Source organism: Pagrus pagrus, assembly GCF_965226575.1.
Source record: "Pagrus pagrus genome assembly, chromosome: 4".
Taxonomy (NCBI): Eukaryota; Metazoa; Chordata; class Actinopteri; order Spariformes; family Sparidae; genus Pagrus; species Pagrus pagrus.
The window spans coordinates 26,233,008-26,254,391 of NC_140188.1; the positions used below are offsets into that span (position 1 = coordinate 26,233,008).

The following is a 21,384-nucleotide window of genomic DNA, read 5'->3' on the forward strand; positions in this document are numbered from 1 at the left end:
CCACAGGGCTCTCGGAGCTCTGTGAGCTGGCATAATTTTTCTGCCAGTGTCTGCCTTGGTTGGTCTGTGCTAAATATCATTTTAATGCAATGATATACCCGTGTTGCAAATTTGCATTGCTGCTGGTGTGAATACTAGTGATGCAACATGTTTGCAGGCGAGTATTTTGCATGTTTGCGTTGTTTATTCCTCACATCTCCGGTGTGTAAAGGCCTTAAGATTGGGCATGCCCACCTGGTTATACTTGGGGTACTGCATGTTAACAGTGGTTTCATAAGACCACACCCCCACTTTACACGCCTTTGCAATGAGCCAAGCTAGCTGTTTTCCCATTTCAAGTCCTTTGGTTAGCTAAGCTGCTGGCTGTAGCCTCATATTACACGTACAAACAAGAGAATGGCATCAATTTTCTCATCTAACTCTCAGTCGAAGCACTCCTTTAATGTCAGTCTTGCCCCCAGATATATTCCACCCTTTGAAGAAGCAGCATAATTCAACATGGCATCAAACAAACTCCACAGTTTATTATGGTAATTGGCACATTTGCTTTATTTTGAAAACAGACATTGAAACCATTTTTATTTTTTCATATTTTTTTCTCACAAGTTTGAACTCCTTGATAAGGTTGAAACTGGACATTGCACTCACTGGAACATGGGAAAAGTATTTTTTGTTTGCTCGTTTGTTTGATATTTTTTTCACTTTTTTTTTTCGTAACATCAGTGCAAGAGTATTTTTCCAATTCATATAAACTGTCATAACAACACCAAAGACATCAAAAAGAAGCCGCCACACCTCTTAAGTTTTTGTGACTGCGAAAAAGTTCCTCTCAGAGGGAGAGTTCCCATCATGCATCTGGTTCGATGGTTCATGCTACTGTTCTCACGTTTGGTTGGCAGAACACAAGTCGTCATGTAAGAGCCAGTTACATCAATACTATAGCAGATTTCTATAGTTTTATTATATGATCATGTCATTTAAATAGCAACAGGTCCTTTACTGTATATTTGAGTAAACAGAGTTTGTAAAAGGGGTGTAAACCAAGCTTGAATGACTCAAGCAGAATAGAGAGAGAGTAATAGTCTTGTCCTACATGTGGTTTTTGGATTCAGGATAAAGCTGCCCAACTGGAAATGTCACACATTTAATTATACATTCTATTCATCCATTCGATGTGTCAGTACATTACCTATGTTGCTGTGTTCTCAATACACTTGTACTGTGTTGAAAACTCGAGTTGCATTTTAAAACCAGCATGTTTTTGTGCGTGCATTTGCAGAAGTACAGATTTGATTCGCAAAATGTGTTTTAAAGAAAGTGCATTGCAATGCAAATGAAGTATGGTGCATTCACAATGCATTTAAATGTGTAAACATCCAGTTGGTAGCGTTCACTCCACCACTGATCACTTTACAATGGATAATGAAGATGTACCAAATGAAATCCTCCTCCTTATTATCACCATCATCATCATCATCATCATCATATCATCATCAAGGTAACAATCATTTTTCATAATCAACAACATCATCATCATCATCATCATCATCATCATCATCATCATCGTCATCATCACTTCCTCACGGTATTAGCTTGAGCCAAAAAACTTCACACTGGAAACTCCCCCAACATGAGAAAATCATTGCCACACAAAAAATGACAAACAAATAGAAACGGACTGCCTTCGCATTGGGAAGGCAAAGAGCAACCTTTTAAGATTTTTGTTTTTGTGTTATTCTTCATACTCTTATTTCTGCTTTCTTTAGGTTAGACTTTGCCTTAGTCATCCTTGGACTCGGTGGCCTCCGCCGCTGCATCTGCCGGGGTGGCCTCCTCTGCTTTAGACTCCTCTGCAGCATCTAGGTGGAGGGAGGGAAGGGGGATGAAGGGTAGGGAGGCAAAGCGAGAGGAGGAAAATGAGATGTAAGGGTGGTAAGAAGGGGGACAGGGTAGATAAAAGGTGGGTTGGAGAGAGTGGAGAGGAAGAGAGAAATTAGCCTGTGGAGGGGAGGTTTTACACGGTGAGGTTGGAATAATAATAAAGCTCTATCTGGGTCTTCTGAGATACTGAGCATCAAAGATTTGACGTGGCAGCTGCTACTTTTGATGTTTTAAATATTTCACCTCCAAATGGTTCTCTGCATGAAATCTAGAGTCAAATCAGAAAATGTGGATAATACTGTGAAAAAATAAGGAGCTATGTAATTCCATGTTGTTGACAAGACGTCAAATCTACTAAAACTGCGAGCCTGTCATTCAGAAGGTGAGACCTCGTGTCTGAAATCCCACATTGGCCGTGTAAATAATGAAGGAAGAGAGTGCTCCTAATGGACCCGTGAAGCATTTGAACTGACATCACAACGCTAACAGCAGCATCTCGGCCTGTCACATCTGATATTGTGTGATGCCCACGTTGTATTGCACTACATCAATATCCAGTGGTGTCTTACAAAGAGGTAAATACTGCTGAATAAGATTCCATGATACATCACCAAGCCATTTCTCTGATTCTTATAATAATTTATTATTATTATTGAATTCTGTGCTGTATGATATTTCGCTGTTAAGAAATAATTATTGTTTTAGCTATATGTTATATCAATCTATTGTCTATGAAATCAAAAGTAAAAAATTTCTGTCATACAGTATATGGGCTACAATGATTTTGCGACCTTCATTTTATTGTTTCTGCTCAAACCTATTATTCATGTGCCCTGAAAGCGGTGATGTCAGACCAGGATGATCTCATACTCTTTTAATAGAAAGGGGAGACATCAAAGAATGACATCATTGCATTGGAGATTAGGGTGATGGAGTGCGTGCCTGTGGGCGTGAGTGTATGTGAGAGTGTCTGTAAGGGCGAGGCAGAGAGAGAGAGAGAGAGAGAGAAGTGGGGCAGCCATGTCTGTGTTTGTACTTCTATGTGTGTGTGTGTGTGTGTGTGTGTGTGTGTGTGTGTCTGTGTGTGTGTGTGTGTGTGTGTGTGTGTGTGTGTGTGTGTGTGTGTGTGTGTGTGTGTGTGTGACTCAAGACAGCATGATCTTCCAGGTAAGTGCTAATTAGCTTGTCACCCAGTATGACAGACTTGAGAATGTCTTGCACTACAGTCACTGAGCTGTGTAATGCAAATGCAATTTCACCCAATTCACGGAGGCAAAGCCCGTCATTTATTGTATTCTGACATCAGTGTCACCTCTGCTATCTCCGGCAATTATATATAACTGACTAAAATGTTTGTTTAGTTTTGCTGATGCCTTTTTGCAAACGAGCGGTGGAGTTGGTAAAACAAACATTCAAACTGGTGATCTTTGTTATGATTTTCGGAATCTGCCCACTGATCACCGGGTTTCAGGAAACAATGGTCTGAGAGCATGACACATAGTTTTATTACTCAGATATAAAGTAGAGCGGAAGCTTTCCACTTTCCCCAACTTCCATTAACATTTGTCATTTGTTTCTTATGACAAAGAAGAAGGCAGACCCTCTGGGGAACCACAAGGCTTTGTCCTGAGTCTTCTAATTTTCAGTCTCAGTTTCAACGTTACAACTAGGGGTCATCATCCATAAGCACATCACTGATTTTCACTGCTATGCAGATGGCGCCCACCTCTACATGGCTGTTGATCCATCCTGATGACCTGAGCCCTCTTTACTCTCGTTAGAATTGCTTCTCAATTTATAGAAGACACAACATTTTCTCAAACTTATTTACTACAAGAAAAGAGATTCAGATTGTTGTCTAAAATAGTAAAAAAAAAAAAGTGCCTAGAGTTCACTACACTATTTCAGCACTTTACATCTCAGGCAAAATATCCAGGCATTACCGATTATTCTAATCTAACTTTACAGCTGCATATGAGTTGTTTTAGAGAATCTTGCACATGCTTTTATTACAAGTAGGCTTTATGCACTGTCCAAAGGTCTCCCCCAAAAGCATCTAAGTCAGTTACAGCTCATACAAAATGAGATTGAACTGGCTCCCATCACTGGGAATACACTTTTCTTGTACCTGTCCAGGATTGTATCAACAAACTTGCCCCTGATTAGGTCTTATGGTGCATCAGACAAAATATGTAAAAGAATGTCCCTGGTAGATCCCTCAGATCCACTCAGACCCTGCTGCTTACCAAACCGAAGGCTGTAACAAAGGCAGCTTTCAGAAGCTGCTTTCTGTAGTTTTGGGACTCATGCTGCAGCACTGTCTCCCTCTGAATCTGAAGGCAGCAACAACAATTAAGACATTTAAGTGACTATTAAAACACCCCCTGATAAGCTTTCAGCTAGAAGTTGTTATTACCTTTCTACTGACAATTCTTGATTATGTCCATGACTCAATCTTAGAAGATTACAGTAATTGAGAATTTGGTGGTTGTTGTTGTTTACATTATACCTACGTATATTTACATGTTTATTTTATTTTTAAAAGTATTTCAATATTCTAACTGTTGCCTACGTCTTCTTGCACAATTAATTTGCACTGCATTTCATATATATTTAAATAACAAGTTAAATCAATATGTGTTTTATGATATTACTATGTGTAATTATGCAGTGCTATGGCATCATGCTATCGCAGTTAACAACTTGGTCAGATGTAACTAAGTGAAGCCAGTGACATGGACTATCCTTGATGGGGAATCTGGATCATACCCCGTCTGCCTCATGAATTATTCAGTCAGATCAGAGTACCTGCCGTCCTTGTGAGTCCAGTCTGTGCGCTGACAAACCTTACCCAAGTGACTTTGTTATAAATATTAATTTTCTCTCTGAGTCAGTTCAGTTGGTAAAGCAGATTGTGGCCAGCAGTGGATTTTTAATTAGCAGTTCTTTGTCAAGTAGTGTTTGTTTGTGACAGACTTCCCCGGTGCGGATCGTGACCGGTAGGGATCATTAATCATTCATTGAAATCAGAGCACCTGTTATCCCCGCTCTGCTCCATGCAGGCCAGCCATCCCATCGAGGTGGTAACTATGACAACAGGGAGACAGTGCTGCCTAGGTGACCTAGTTTCCTTGTAGTTCTCCAGTTGGTGTGCGTGTGTGTGTGTGTGTGTGTGTGTGTGTGTGTGTGTGTGTGTGTGTGTGTGTGTGTGTGTGTGTGTGTGTGTGTGTGTGTGTGTGTGTGTGTGTTTCCCACCTCGCACCCCCACCTACTGGAGACTGAGCATGCTCCATTAACTACCTGTCTGACCTAGTCTGAGAGTCCTTGGACCAGAAATATGAGATCATGTATGTTGTGAGAGTTTACTGTTATCAGTGTTAGAATGTAATTTCATGGCCTTCCAGTTTCATCTCAGGTATTCATTTCTTCAATAATTGGACATAACATGGTGGTTTGCTTCGAAATCTATTAGCTGATGTTATCAAATATTTTCACCTGCTGTTATGTATAAACAGGATCTAACGGGGTTATGTATTTTCACCTCTATGTGTGGTTTAATTTGAACAAATGACTTTAGCATGTCGGTATCGTGACATTCATATGAACCCTTCTGAGATGTTCAACCTAATCATGATGGCAAATCTAGCCCATTGTACAACATCATTCTTCACCAGAGCTAATCATTTCCAACCCTGCATCTCAATCCCAATCTCCACCTCATCAGTATGGAGTTTCCATCTTGCAGAGGCTGAGATACAAGGCTGTCTAATCTAATACTGAGCTGTGTCTCTATGTTAACCAGTGAATAGTGGAGCACTGCCAAAGATCTTTAAATCCCAAAGACTTGACAAGCAGTTATTTCCTGTGCTGCCTGCCAAGCACACTACGGGAAAGTGTACCTATTGTTCGTTATTAGTATTTTACAGTAAGTAATTGCTTTCTGAGTGTGTCTGGAATTATTTTCGTCTCTGAACTCAGTGCCCTCGTGCACGGAAGGGTTTGATTCAGAGACATTGAGAACCTTCATGTAGATCCTGTTTTATTTTATTTTGGCATGTGCTTGTGTGCATGTAATGGGTGTTGAAATGAATCTGTCTGTGATGAATTGATGTTAAAAGCTTCAGTATAATCTGCATACCTTGTTTATCTTTTGTTTGGTTAGGCTCCTCCTTCTCAGCTGTCGGGCTGACAGCAGCAGGCACATCGGCTTGTCTGGCCTCCTCCTTTTTCTCTTCACTCTCCTCCTCCTTCTTCTCCTCAGCTGTGGCTGTGGTGGGACTCTTGGCTGCCGCCGCTGGGGCCTCCACCTCTTTGGGCTTCTCCTCAGCTTTCTCCTCCGCCTTTGGCTCCTCTTTCTGGGGCTCAGAGGGCGCTGTGGCGGCCGTAGGAGAGGCAGCAGCGGGTGCTGCTGCTACAGGAGACGTCGCTGCGCCTGCAGGAGAGGCAGCAGCAGCTGCAGGAGAGTTAGCTGGCTTGTCTGCCACTGGGCTTTTGGCTTGGCTCGTCTCCTCCTCCTTCTTGGCCTCCTCTCCTGCAGCTTCCTCCTCCTTTGCAGGTGCCTCCTCTCCCTCTGCTTTCTTTGCCTCGTCTCCTCCCTCTGTTGCCTCCTCGGCAGCAGCAGGACTGTCTCCCTCCTTCTCCTCCTCTCCATCTTTCATCTTTTTCCGAGTTATGTGTCCACGGAAGCTGGCCTGTATTTTGGTCGCAGCCTTGTGGGCCTTGTCCTCGGGTTTGTTGGTGGTGCCATCCTGCTCAATCTTCTGGTCCGCCTCCTCATTCTTCTCCACCTGGTAGCCAAGAGAAAATACAGCAGATTAACATACTGTAAACCATTGTGCAGGTCCACTGGAAACCAGTAAGGAATTATACTGGTTGATATGCTAAAACCAAATAATCCCTCTACTGTGGGGGTATGTAGCTTGAGGATGATCATCCCAAAATATCATGCTGGCATACTTGTATTTGGGATTAGAATCCTAGCAGAGATAGGTACAACACGGTAAGAGTTGAAAGGTCAGAAAAAGACAAAGTATATGCTATGAGAGGTGGTTTATTAGTTAACTTATGAATGGGTGTATTTATAACCCTTACTGGAGGATTGTAGACTGGGAAAGGTAGGTTAGGGTTTCAGGACTGGTTTGAGTAAAAGTGTAGGACTGGATGAGGAACAGGGTTAGGAACAGGACAGCACACAATGTAATATTGAAAGGGGTTCCATGATATTACCTTCGGTAACCGGATCCATACAGTAGCTGTCCATCAAATAGTGGGTTGTGCTATGAGTCATAAAAATCTAATGAAAAGAAATCAAATCAAATAAAGGAATGAATGATGAGCACTGAAAGTGGCAAACAAAATGAATCAGTACATTCAAAATGAATAGGCAAACAAATCAAGGTAAAATTTTCTCGAATCAAGATTCAACCAATCAAAAGCTTTAAATGTGCACCTCAAATGAATGTGAATAAGCAACATGGAGCAAACACAAATTGTCAAAGAAGCATGCAGGCAGTGCAGCATCAGTTAGCCAAATGATAAAGATGTGAAAACTGCACAGACTGAATGGTTTTGAGTGTTTTTGTCCTCCCAGGTATACAGGCTCTGACAATATGATGAATACACAGCATTTTATCATCTCATGTGCTGGAAAGAGGAGATTTAGTACCATTGTGATTCAGGAGACTAACAGACGTGTGTGTGGGTCGATTGTCTCCACATAATGAATTGCGTGCACTGGGATTTGGGGCACGACAAATGACTCTAGGCATTTATTGCAGTTATTCAATCCAGACAGGCATGAGGTTGATATTGTCCTCTTGATAATGCTGCTGAAACAGATTTAGTAAATAATTAAACTTAAATGTGCAACCCTCTCCGTGGCATTCGTGAATGTTGCCTGCGCTCAGTGCCAGTGACAGCTTCAAAAAATTGTAACCAGAGAAATGTAAGCGTTCACAAACTGAAGCTCTTTCCCCAAAATAATGAGCCAGCCTCTATTCTCTAGGTACAGTAGCTTTCTATGGCTCTGTCTCTGGCTGCTAGGGAACGAGCTGCCTGCTAGACTCTCCTCAGCATTCACTGCCATACCCCTCCCAACCATCAAAGGTTACCTTGACAACCAGAGTGCTAACTCATCACGGCGCTGTCTGCTGGTTGGTGCTATGAAAGACTATATGTCACCCTGATTGGCAGTGCACCTGACCCCTCAGGGGAGCCGGCCAATAGGAACTCGTAAATCAGGCGGAGCAATCAGCATGTCGAAGGAGGGGCTGTTTGTGATGCAGCGGCAGGGCGCGGTATGGGGCCGGTGGGGGGAGACGAAGGGGTTACATGTGTATTTGTGCATCAATGCTGGCGGTGTGTGTCACTGAGCAGCAGCATCTTGTTTAAGGTCAGTGAATTTCAGTGGAAAAGGTTCTCAAGATGCGACGGGGTAGCTGCATCCATCAGTCTGTTTCCTGATACCCTCTGTCTCTAATAGTGTCGTTATATTGGATGTGAGGTTCGACTTGGACAGCTGCCCGAGTGAGGAATCACGTCTGTGCGACATGATTTAAGAGCCAGAGGCCCTAAACCAACATGTCTTATTCAGGGTCAGTGTGTCAGTCCAATATTGGAGCAGAGAGGCCAAGGTACAGCTGTGTTGCTATAGCCACCTCCTCCACCTTTATTCACATGCCATTCCCAGGGGTCAGGGTGTAAATCCTGCTCCGGGCCTTCCTGCGATTCTTAATATCACCATCTTACTGAAGCAATTTCGTGCGGCGTTATATTAAAGGAAAAACAGTTTAATACTGCTGGCTGCGGGAGGGATAGTATATTTTCGGGGGCTTTGTAATGCCCCGCAAATGTAGTGATTTATATTTAATAGCTGAACTGAAGCTGTTGACTGAACAATCAGCTTTTAGTTGTGGAAATAAACTTTAGTAAGTGTCCTGCTCATAAAACAGGTAGCAACTGTGAAGACAGACAAAGCACCATTGGCGCACCCTCTGCTCTTAATAATATGCAGGTCTCCAGTGACTTATTTGGGCTTTTATTATGTCTGATCTCATGGGTGCTTAGAATTGCCAAAAAAAATTGACCCAAGCACTTAACTCTAAATAGAATTACTTACCGGCTGCGTACAGTGAGTCAGACAGAGAGAGAGAGAAGAGAAAGTGGTGGATGAGAGTCTTTGGGAATATGGGGGTATGACATCATTATTGGAATGGAGGGGATGTCATTTACTTTAGAGATCTGGGTGTGTTTGAGTGCAAATGTAATAAAATCACAGCAGAGTGCCAAGTGATCTCATATCGGTGCAAGACGACGGGGAAGGAAGATCGCCGTCACCGTTCGACCACAACTGTAGCATCATCATTTGAATTATTGATATATGTCTGTGCATCGCCCTCAGAAGTGCTGCGCTGTGATTTTCTGACTGCTCTTGACTGTTTCCACGGCCCATAAGATTCATCACTGAGCTGCGTTGACCTGTCATATCAAGCTTAACACGCTGTTATATACAATGCAGCAGCGGTTAATGACTGAGATAGTGGCTACATTAAAAACTCAGAGGATCTAAACAGGAACATTACTGCAAATATTTTAAGAAGTGCTTCATGAAGACTCTGACTGTTAACTGAACCCTGGTCACGTAGACTCCTGCAGGCGCAATTCCACTCGGTCTCTGTGCGGCACACATTTTCATTCATAAATACAGCAGCACCTCCCAAAGGTAGAAGGTACACTCCCTTTAAGTCTCCCCACCAAGACTCGGTGACCGTTTCAACTCTTCGTTCGTTCATTCATGTGCAGTGAGACAACAGATTTGCATTATCAGGTTAATCAAAGGATTTATTACAATCAGCCCGCAGTTTCCCCGTGAAACACGCTCTTCCTCACTACATTAACCACTGAAAACTGTTTTTATTATCCAGCATTAAGCTAAATGTTTGCATTAAGAAAGTGCTTTTCTTGCATGATTGCAAAACTGATTATGCAATCCTCCTGCAATTCTAATAGTAACAGTGTAATAATGTAGCTACATTTAAAGCTCGCTGTAGCACACAACAGGCATATGTAGGTGACAAATAATGGCTACCATCTTCATGTTCAGAATCTAAATGAACAATAGCTCACAGGTTAATTTATCTTGATACAAGAGTGTCATTCACCAGAATGACACTCTTGTCTGTAGAGGTAATAAACGGCCGTGCTGAAACATGTTCAGTACATTATCTGATGGCTGGATTAGTCTATCAGCTGCAGTCTGTGCTCTCTCCCTGCCTGTCTCTGTCCTTGGGTGGGCACCGGCTGTCGTGAGAACCACACCCGAGAGTCAATGGCTTCACCGACAGATCCATAAACGCGCGCACACACACACACACACACCATCCCCCAATGGTGACACACAGTAACAATCCGCCACCTTCCCACTGCCTCATCGCCGGTGCCATTAGGGACTTGTTTCAGGAGGGGGTGGAGGGGGAGGAATGAGGGAAGACACGGTGGAGCGCTGGGGTTTATGCTGGTTGAATTACCACAGAACCACAGCTCACACTAATGCACGCACCAGGCGTGCATCTAATCATGCTTTTGCTTTTTTTTAAAATGTATTCTGATCCATTCAAGCGGGAGACTCCATTTTCACCTCGCCGCTCCGCCCAGACCTGGATCGAATGCTGCTAGCAAGAGGGGAGAGAAGTATTAAAGGTAATATTTGCATTTATAATGATGGAGGTAGAGAACGTCGCCCTTTCATCACAAGCCCAACAAGTGCAGCAGCCTAATTTATTTGATTTAAGTCACTTTCATGTCTAATTATTAGAGATTTGTGTTTAATAAACCGGATATTGTATAAAATGATATAGTGCATTGGCCAATTCGAATCAAATGGAATAATCCCTCCAAACATTTGCCACATTACCACAGTTCCTGAGCAGGCGGAGAGATAATATTAGCCACCCTGCTGGTGGCACACATACTTCCAGCAATGGCACCTCGCTCCTAAAAAACCCAGCATGATTTCAAGATGTCAATGGCTGTCTGCTTTTCTGCAGGAAAACATCCAGACACCACAGAGCAAAGACTGACTGCTGTCTGCAACTGCTCAATATCTCCCTCTGCTTCTTCCTCTTTCTGTCGTCTTTCACTCTCTTCTTCGCTGAGCAAACTGCTACCCACTCATTTCTCTCTCTCTCTCTCTGGCACACACACACACACACACACACACACACACATACAGACACAGCGGAGCACCACACCCTTTTAGCCAGCTCTATCTCCTGCAGATGAGGAGAGGGGGGCTCAGGTGGTGACTGCCACAGCCCCGCTCGCCATCTCCCTCTCTCTCCCCCATTCTCTCTTCCCCTCTCTGTCCTTTGACGGTGAATTGATGAGCGATGTTAAGGGATGCACTGTTTCTTTTACGGCGGCCCGGGAAAGATGCTCCGAAGCAACTAATAAGCGGCCATATGCCGGCGTCATTACATCCTCTGGAGCTGCCTTTAATTCAATTACATCGACTCTCTGCCTGAACAAAGGCTCCGCAATCGCCACTGATCTCACAGGGGCCGGGGATGAGGATGGGGAGAGGGCCAAGCCGAGGTGGAGAGGAGCTATAGGCTATAGGGAGGAAATATGGGCTGTGGCTGGGGCTTTGGCTAAAGCCAGGCTTTGCATGGGGAACGGGGCTTTGAGTGCATGGGGAGCCACAGTATGAGAGGAGATAATCGTCTTTAAGGTAGCAGACTGAGTGCTGATTTTGGCTCAAGCTGAAAGTGAAGGCAGAGCGAGACAGGACAGGCAGGTATGGTCCTGGTGCTAGGGATGGAGTCGGGGCGGAGTTGGAGAATAGCACATATGGCTGGGATTTGAAGTCCTGATTGATGGGGCGAATGGCAACTTTGAGTAGGCCTGATGGTGGAGGAAGACCTGAGTTTAAGAAGGACCTGGACCTGAACTTGATCCTTGATCCTTCCCCAGACTCTCAGGAGAGGACAAGAAGCATCTTCTGTGCATAAAAACTAAAGACAAACCTAGAGAGTGGAGCTACTGAGGAGACTTAAATGAAGTGCTAGCAGCCACTCCCATAGTGGAGATGTTGCAACAGCACTTAACACTCCACAATGGCAGCACCCAGAGCAATATTACCGTGTTTAAAGCAGAAAACCATGCTCTTTGCTCATCCACCCATGAAGACCACAGAGTCTGTCTGGATTAATTTATGCCTCTGCTCGTCAGAAGCTGAAGCAGGATGATAAGTGCTTGTAGGCCGGGGGGATATTTTTCCCTGTGTTGAGGTGCGCACGCTCGAGGCAGCGACAGCGTTCTGTGGGAAAAGCCGGTGCCTCACCCACATGGCTGCAGTGTGCAGCGTGCCGGCTTCCTTTTCTTTGATCGTTCTCAGCCTTGCGCCTGCTCACCTCCTCCGACCATCATCCCTCACTATGTCACCACCACGATCCCTGCCGGCTGTAGCCTCCCTGTAGCTTCATTCCCATTCTGCCTTTCTGCTTTGCTGCATGCCTGCCTCTCCCTACCTTCCCCCATACCTTGCAACCTCCCTCCCTACCTCAGTCTTTTTTCCTTTTTTTTTTTTTTTTTTACCTCTAGCTCCCCGCCAACCGAGTTCCCTTCACTCTCTGCCTCCTCTTGCATCCTCCCCTCATCTACCTCCATGTGCACCAGCTACACTCCTTCCCTCCCTGCCTCTCTGCATCCTGCTGCTCTGGCTTGCATGTCTTTCAACTGGCAAACCTTGCTTCCTTTCTCTCTCTCTCTCTCTCTCCTCCCTGCCACAGCTAATATGACTCATCCAGACTAACATTTAAGAAGCAATCAAGTGCCATCAGTATCCAGTGTGATAGGAGTCCGATAAAATCGCACTCAGTTTGAGATAGCAGCAGGGAAACCGGCCCTGATCACACACAAAACCACAGTGATAGCAGCTGAAATACACGAGAGTGAAGCACAGGAGAGTGCCACCCTCCTCTCCACTGTCCAGACCCACCCGCTTCCATGCAACACCTTCCTTTTTTTTATCACTCGCTGCCACTGTGAACAGCCATGGGTCGTTCTAAACTACCCAACACCACCCTTTCACACCCTTTAAACGAGTGCACACTCCATAGTACCCTCCATTGACAGCATCCACTTATAAAGCTGGAGGGCTATGATAATCCATTTAGTCTCATTTATTCCCATTGTATTCCCCCGAGGCCGCTGACATGATGGTGCTGCTCACTCAATCCGTACCCCGCCCTTTTTTTCCTCTCTGTGGAAATTTACTTTCCTGTGTCACCCATTTATGCTCAAGGTAACAGAAGTAGAAAAGATACCAAGACCCTCCGTTTAAGGCATCAATTAAGAGCACATAGGTTGCTCCAATTAATATCAATCATCATTAGCGAAGATGGATTGTGTGCTGAGTTCAGAAGGGCTCCTGAATAAAAGAGGGAGTGTTCCAGCTTTAGAAAGCGGAGACATTACAGAATCTACCGAGTGCCTTTCAATAATCTTTCACTTTTTTCAAGTGCCTGATCAATATGAGGGAATGCCCAGCCGCCCAAGATCGAGTTACAGTCTTGTGCCTCTCTGCAAGTACAGTGTGAGGTCTGAGAGGCATTGTGGCAACATCCATTCATGCGGGATAATCACATTAACTAGGCGTGTCTGGGCTCTGTGGATAGACTTCTATAAGGCGAGCCAGGCCCAGAGTCAGAGGAAATTACACCAACATTTTTTCTAACCCCTCCTCGAGCACCCAGATCTGACTACAAACCAACAGTCTCAAAGTTCAGAGTTTGAAGATGCATCATTTTTGTCACATGAAAGAGCAGAAAATATGGATAAAAGCAAATCAGAGCAGTTTACCGGTTTGGTTCTTCTTATGCAGCACAGCATAGTTGTAGTTGTTGTATCCTCCCTTTTTCTTCTCTGCTTCTTTCTTCCCTTTTTTCCTCCCTTTCACTTCTTCTCTCTCACCCTCTCTCTCTCGCGCTCTCTCTCTCTCTCGCTCTCGCTCGCTTTCGTGCACACACACACTCTCTCTCTCTCTCTCTCTCTCTCTCTCGCTCGCTCGTTCTCTCTGGCTGTATCAACAGCTAAGCCGCCCAGTGCATTTACTCATCCCAGTTTGCACACACACGCTCTTCAGTCTGCCTGCCTGCCTGGGCGCACCTCTCTCTCTCTCTCTCTCTCTCTCCCTCTTTTACTCGCAGCCTGACAATGACTACAAGCCCACCCTTTAAACCCCTCCCTTCCCAGCGCTCCCTCCATCCCTCTCTCCTCCCCTCTTCCCTTCACACCACCCCCCTCCTCCTCCTCCTCCTCTTCCTCCTCCTTCTCCTCCTCCTCCTCCTCCTTCTCTTGCTTATAGTGATGAACCCCCCCACCTCTTTTAGATCAGCACTCCTCTCTTCTACATCTTCTCACCCCCCCTCTCCTCCTCCTCCTCCTCCTCCTCCTCCTCCTCCTCTCCTCTTTTCAGCCTGGCTCCTGCAAAAGCTGCGGCCCCACCCTGAAAAGGCTCTCATCTAATGACTGACTGGATACCTCCAATTTTTTGCTTTTCTTTTTTAAATGTTTTTTTTATTGTGCTTTATTTTTGTTTCCCTCAACACAACCCCTCTGTTGTATCCCCTCCCATTGAACAGACATAAGGAGGTGTCTTTAAAACAGGGAGAAGAAGAAGAAGAAGAAGAAGAAGCTCCCAAATGGAAGTCGCCTCCTCTGATTGCTCAGGCTCCCTCTCAGACTGTGTGTTATACACTCTCCGGGTCTCTGATTAGTGTTGTGAGCCTGTGAGCTCCACGTCCAAATTGCCACGGCGATGCCAAAAGCATGTTTTCTGGCACAGCCGGGAGCAGCTCTTGCCAGGAGAGACGTGTGAAAGAGAGCAGTGATGATCGCGAGGCGCATGCACGCACGCACGCACACACACACTCTGTGCTCTTAGGACACGTCACCCGCACCACCACCACCACCACCACCAACCCACCCACCCCCCCATACCCAGCGCTCTCTGTTCTCATGGAAACACCAGCAGATAGACAAGAAGAGCAGAGGAGGAGGAGTGTGTGTGTGTGTGTGTGTGTGTGTGTGTGTGTGTGTGTGTGTGTGTGTGTGTGTGTGTGAGGGAGAGAGAGAGAGATGGAGGGAGAGAGAGGAAGGGATGGAGGCAGGAGGAGGAAACAAGAGGGCCGGGTGTGGCAGGCAGACAGGCAGGCAAGGCAAACTGCCTCTCCTTCTCCCTCCCTCCCCCTTTTTTTTTTCTCCCTCTGTGCCCACATTTGCACACAGTCTGGTTTAATGAGCGGGCACAACGCATGCATTATCCCCACAACTACATTTATAACCATTACCGTACAGTGAGGCTCGCAGGCGCATGCTCATGCTCATGCAAACACCCACACTCTGTATTTGCCTTTCACAATACACACACAGACACACACACACACACACACACACATACACATACACACTGTGGTGTCAGAAGAGTCCCCACCCCCGCTCTGACACCAGCGCGCACCAGCAGATGCTACAGACACAATGAGGATGGAGGGAGGGATGGAGAACAGGACAGACAGAGAGAGAGGGGTGGATGGAGGGAAGAGGGGGTAGAAGGGGTCCTGAGGGGCTGTGTTCCACTATTCTTCTCTCTTACAGGATTATTCCACATCCAGTTCACTGAGGGGAAATCATTAACCTGCACCGCTGAGCCACAGCCTTCCCGGTGGTCGCTGATGCCGCCGCTGCCACACAGGAACATCTAGCACCATTACTTGGCTGTACTACATCATCACTATGTGTCATCGTGTTCCTATAGCAGGCCGCATGACACAGACGATGTAATAATGCAGGCTTCTGCTGAGTGCGCATGGTCTTTCTCAGCACTGCCCTGCTTTACTTCTACACAGCTATGCACATTCATACAGCTGCCAGCTCACAGTCCCCTGTCGGGTCACTTTACTGGAATAACTAGCAGATGAGTGCATTGCTTCAGGGAAAAGAATGACTTTCTCTGTCTAGAAATTACAAAGTTGTGCAAGATCCAACTTCTCATGGTGAGGAGGCTTTAAAAATGTACGAAACAGGTGAATAAAAGGAAGAGCTGAATATATGAGAGGAGAAACATAACGATAAGTTTGATGAGAGTGAAAATGATGTGAATCATACGCTATGCTTTACCATGTCACCAGAGTGGAGCTGATTGATTAGTTTTTGAACTGTTTGCGGTTCCAGTGTATAAGATTTAGGGGCAGAAATGGAATATAATGTTCATAATTATGTTTTCATTGCTGTATAATCACCTGAAACTACGAGTCCACCATGTTGCACCGCCATATTTCTACAGCAGCCCAGAACAGACAAACACTGACTCTAGAGAGGGCCTTTCTTGGATTTTGGTGGCCACCATGAAAGGAGGTGGCGACAAGCGGTGTTCAGCTGGTTGCCACACTGCTAGATTCCACTAAATCCTACACATTGGACCTTTAAGTCTATTTTTTTGTCAAAGAAGCCAAACATTGACTGGTTTTGCTTCTACAATGCGAATATTTGCTAGTTTTTTCTTATCTTCTATAGTATCAAGTTAATATCTTACCCGAATTTAAGATGAAACAAGAAGTTTAACATGTCAGCTTGAGCCCTGGCAAGTTATGATGGGTAATTTTCACCATTTTCTGACAGGTGTCAACCTGTTGGTTTATTACAATATAATCATCAGGTTAAATGACACCTAATATGTGTTAGTTGCAGCACCAGATGTCCACCCAACTGAACACCGATGAGAGATTTGGCAGAGAGATTTGTTTAGGAGTGCTTCCCACCACCAAAACACCAAATGAGGAACTATTCCTCAGTAGAGTTTGAGAGACTAGCAGAGTTTATGCCAAGGAGTGTTGGAGCCAGTAGGCAACTTGAGTGGAGAGATGAAATCCCCCTAGTTAACTGCCTGTTTATTGTTAAATCCATAGCGCTGTCCGTGGTGCTGTAGTAGCAGACGGCTTTGTATTTGCGCCTTTTTCCTCTAAATCCTGCTCTTCTGTCAGTTTTGACTTGGATCTATAATATTCTCAAAATGATATGATATAAATACTCAATTCTTTACTGCTGTATATTGTAACCTGTGTAGTCTAGAAGTGTGTCACCAACAGGATCAAAGTGACAAGCGGCAACGTGTAGTCGCAGAACAGTGGGAGGATCATAGAGACACGCTGTGCCTGTAGTATTCCTGTAATATAACTATGTCAGATCATTCAGTAGAGTCTGTGCAGCTTTAGATACACCCACAGACAAAGGCCTGTCTGTAACAGACAGAGCCATGACTAAAGGTACAGTTTTACTATATAGGGATAAGGTTAGTATTAAAGGGTAACTCCACCAATTTTACACATTAAAGTGTGTTTACAGGTCTTGGGGAGTACGTCTGCATTGTGACAAAGTAGCATAAACCTTTTTATGGCTCCAGAGGAAGCTGCATGCAATCTGATAAATTGGGGGGCAATTTATTAGATCACATGCAGCGGTCCTTTAATGGAGAATTGGTTTAAGATGGGTTAGGGTCTGATCTGAGCTGCTATGGTGGCTCCTGGTGCTCCACCAAGATGCTTTTTGTTTGTCACACATCTGTATATAATCATGTATTGTGCTGCTCTTAATCCTATGTACTTTGAGATCTTGACCCAAAGGCATTCACTCAATTTTAACAAATGCTCTTCACTGCACAATGCTGAAAAGCCAGCATCAACATTTAAACATCAAGTGGCAAATCACTTCAAATCAAATCCCAGCACTGGGAACACTGCTCCAAGTCCTTTAAGAGAGGAATAAAGGCACAACAACACAGTCCGATAACAAATGATCGGGGTGGCCTTACATGAAAAAAAGAAAATCCAAACACTCAAATCCCAGAGAGCCAAATCAAGCTGAGGCCGGGGTGGTGGTAGCTAAAGAAACAGAGAGAGAGTGTGTGGGCTGCTCTTTGAAAGCAATCCATCTGCAACTGCAGCAGGTTAGCCAGCAGTTGACTGCAAACTGACCCAGTAGCTTCTCCTAGTCTTGACATCTTAGTATGCTAATCTATGTCCAGTTATTTGATTGTTCCGTTAAGCAGCTGAATCTGCTGCTGTAGCGACCACAGAGATCAATAAAGTCACACTCTCTTGTCACACTGTATCGAGAAGCTGTCAAGGGGTATGTTCTGACAACGCTCTGCCGTACTTACTGTGATTACAAAGTCATTTTCCTGATTCAGGTCTTGTGTCTTATTAGACATCAAGTCTCAAAACTTGGACACCCAGTTTACAATGTGTTGTCACTTTTGGATTTCAATTCAACCCACTGTCTACTTGAGTGTGCTTGAGTGTGCTCCTCTTTGTTAGCTGTCCTTATATTGTAATTAAAAGAAAAAAAAGAAAAACCTGGAGAATGGAGCCATGGTGCAGACTGCAATCACTTTGTAATGCCATCAATACACTGAAGTTAACCTTGCTCATTTTGTTCTGTATTTGTTTAAAGTTAAACTAGCTAATGAAAATGCATGACACAATCCTATCTTCCATGAAAATCTTGCCTTCTGCACCTCTGAATGCATTCTGTTGCATTGTACATCAACAATGCAGTCTGTCCTTTCAGACCGACTGTGATGAAGCTCCTCATTTGCACTGTGAAAGGTCACTGTATCTGTGGAAGATAATGAGATTCACACACAATCCACCAACTGCAAGTTATCTTGAAATATTAAGGCAAAAGCCACATTTACCGTATCCATTATAATCAATTATTGCCTCTTATGAAGATGTTGAAAACTGTGATGTTTAGGATCGTCACCAGTTGTGTTTAAAAGAACAGGAGGCTCACACAGACAGTGCAAATGACTGTATCTTATGATTGCTGTGGAATATATCACACACCCACAGCATCAAGTTTAAATTATACATTTTTTTTTAAATGTCAAAAGGTTGTGTAAACCATACTGTAGGATTTTCATTCCTCTACAGATCTAATGAAACCTTGATGTGTTTGATGAGTGATAAGTAATCTTTAGTGATTCAGACCCTTTTGGTGGGCAAATAATTGCAGGAGCATCAAAGACCTTCAACACAGATCACGTTGTCGTGATACTAACTGAAAAGATTCCCCATCATTCCCCGGCTCATTAGAGCAGAGATCAAACTGAAACTTCTTTAGAAGACGTATGAAAAATGCAACACAAACTGTTAAGATTAGAGAGGGTAAGCACCTGTTTTCAAAGTGTAAAGCTCAGAAGTGGCAGCTCTGTTGGGCATCCAATGGCCGACAGCGGAGTGGTGTTGTTGGTCTTTGATTACAGAGATGGTCAAATAGAAAATATCTAAGTGAACAGTTTTCACAAGTGACCTATTTGCTGTAAACAGTATTACCTGCACAGTGACCTGCATTCGTGTTTTTTTTCCCATGCTCGGTAATATGGGTGTTAACACGGATACGAGTGGAAATAAATAAATAAGTGGAAGCTGTGGAGATGATTCACCGTTGGGCAGATTTTATTGAGTAGAATTGAGGAGGAGTTACAATCAATGAGCAGGAGTTTGATTAGACCAAATGTCAAAATGAAGCTTCACAGTGAAGCCATTGCTGAGACGAGTATGCCTGGCTGGTTACATGGGGAGGAAAGGGTTTAATAGTGTTAATCTGCCTGTGACATACTGTGATTTGTACTAAGTTTTTGAAAATATTTTCACCTTAAAATTTTCTCCCTACAAAATTGTTATAAAATTATTCATAAATGTATGAATGACCAGAGCATTTATTGCTGCAATTCTGTTTAATAATGTTTATCAAAACATGCACTTAAGACAGCTCAGAATGCTCAAAAACGGTTGCTGTGGACAAAAGTTTCCTAATACTCTTTTTTGTGACATATAAATTCTCAGTTGACTCTTTCCCAGAAGTCACAGCATTAAATCATAACAAAATACTTAACTTAGCCAAGAACACAACAATAAATTGAGTCGTTTACAGTGAAACATTCATGAAATATTCATGGGTCCATTCCATCCATACATCTTATTTGTATCTTTGTATTCTTTTCCTGTACATTTTTATTTATTGTGAAATCTATATCTAATATCCCAGATACATACAGATGATTCAGCCCATTTGTCCATTTGTCAAATATCTATCATATCACCTATCATTTACATTTCCGCTCACATTTCCCATAAAATACCCCAGCTCTCTGGATCGATACGTCTTTACTTCACCCCGTTGTTTGAAAGGTAATATATGCTACACCAATGTTGATAAACCTCAACCTGATGGACAACGTGAGCTTCGAGTATTTGACTTCGAGACTTAATACATTTAACTACAATTCAGCTGAGGCTGATCATAAATCAGTCCTCTATTTACTGAGTCATCAGGAAGCAGATCAGTTGTGCCAGTGCGTTGGTATCATTTCAGAAATGAGCGCTATACAGCTATCTATCTGTAGACACAATACAATTATAAATAAACTGTAAGATGCATTTTATTTTGCTGTTTTTAGTGGTGGTGGGGGTCACTTGTTGCACATGCATGCAATAGATCAACTATATTGCACAATGTAATTTTACTTGGTATTAATCTACCAAGTAAGTTTTTCACATTCGACAACGTTTTAAACATTTTATAGTTTAGCCATACTCAACTTTTAAAAGCAATTTTGTTTCTCCTATTTGAGACAGTAGAGGACAATGACCCAGAGGACGAAAATCAAAGGTTTTCCTGCCAGCAAGAATAAAATAAAAGTGGACCAGGTGTCCACTTCTGAGCAGCGACATGACTCCTACATCTGCTCTTACACAATGTCACACAGGTGTTCTTCCATGAAGACACAATTTACTGTGTCAGGAGGGAGTAGAGCGACTTGCCGATGTTCTGGTTTTCACCCCTAACATTCTGTCAGTATCCTTGGAGGGTGAACTCACCTCCACCTCCACCACTACTGAAATTGTGTCGTGGCACACGCTGACATAAAAAATGAGCGATCCAAGATAAAAAACAAAAATGAGTAGAGGTGCTGGTACGACCACAACTCTTAACAACTTAAACAAGTCCACTTGATTATGCCCTTGTGCTTTTTATGGTACTGGTTGGTTCCTTTTTGATTTCCACTGTGTGGTTTCACAGTTTCTAGTGTTGTATCTTGGAACTTTTTACAGTTAAGGCAGTGATACCCACCCAATAAAATCAATCAAAGGCTAACTATGACTAATAATCTAATCACAGGTTAACACCTCAGTTGAGAACAGTTCAACCAAAGAGTGAGAGGTTTTTCTCTTTCTCAGATGTTAGAGCAAGTATCCTGTAAAATTTAATTTAAAAAGGTTTAAATAAAAATAAAAGTCAGAAATTGTTTTGAATCAACTGGTACCCCTTAGATAGATGGATCCTTGTGGGGTCCTGACCTCAAGGTTAGCAACCAACCACCTTTTCAATCTTTCAAACTGAACGATTGAATATATGTGGGACACTTTTGGGCACAGAATCTTA

General features: G+C 43.7%; 1 protein-coding gene across 1 annotated transcript; it reads right to left on the reverse strand.

The window, feature by feature from the left end:
• Positions 1-531: 531 nt before the first annotated feature.
• Positions 532-14,073, reverse strand: gap43 (growth associated protein 43). Its single transcript, XM_084350622.1, has 3 exons — positions 13,741-14,073; positions 6,020-6,668; positions 532-1,859 (listed from the first exon to the last, which is right to left on the reverse strand). Exons 1-3 carry the CDS (start codon positions 13,768-13,770, stop codon positions 1,780-1,782), a joined length of 759 nt encoding a protein of 252 aa, XP_084206748.1. The 5' UTR covers positions 13,771-14,073; the 3' UTR covers positions 532-1,779.
• Between the last annotated feature and the right edge of the window lie 7,311 nt (positions 14,074-21,384).

Bases quoted from the DNA above. Each gene is read 5' to 3' on its own strand.
- gap43 (XM_084350622.1), bottom strand. From the start codon at position 13,770: ATGCTGTGCTGCATAAGAAGAACCAAACCG. The intron at 6,669-13,740 runs GTAAACTGCTCT...CTTGGCTACCAG, and splicing joins GCATAAGAAGAACCAAACCG to GTGGAGAAGAATGAGGAGGC. The intron at 1,860-6,019 runs GTATGCAGATTA...CCCTCCACCTAG, and splicing joins CCAAACAAAAGATAAACAAG to ATGCTGCAGAGGAGTCTAAA.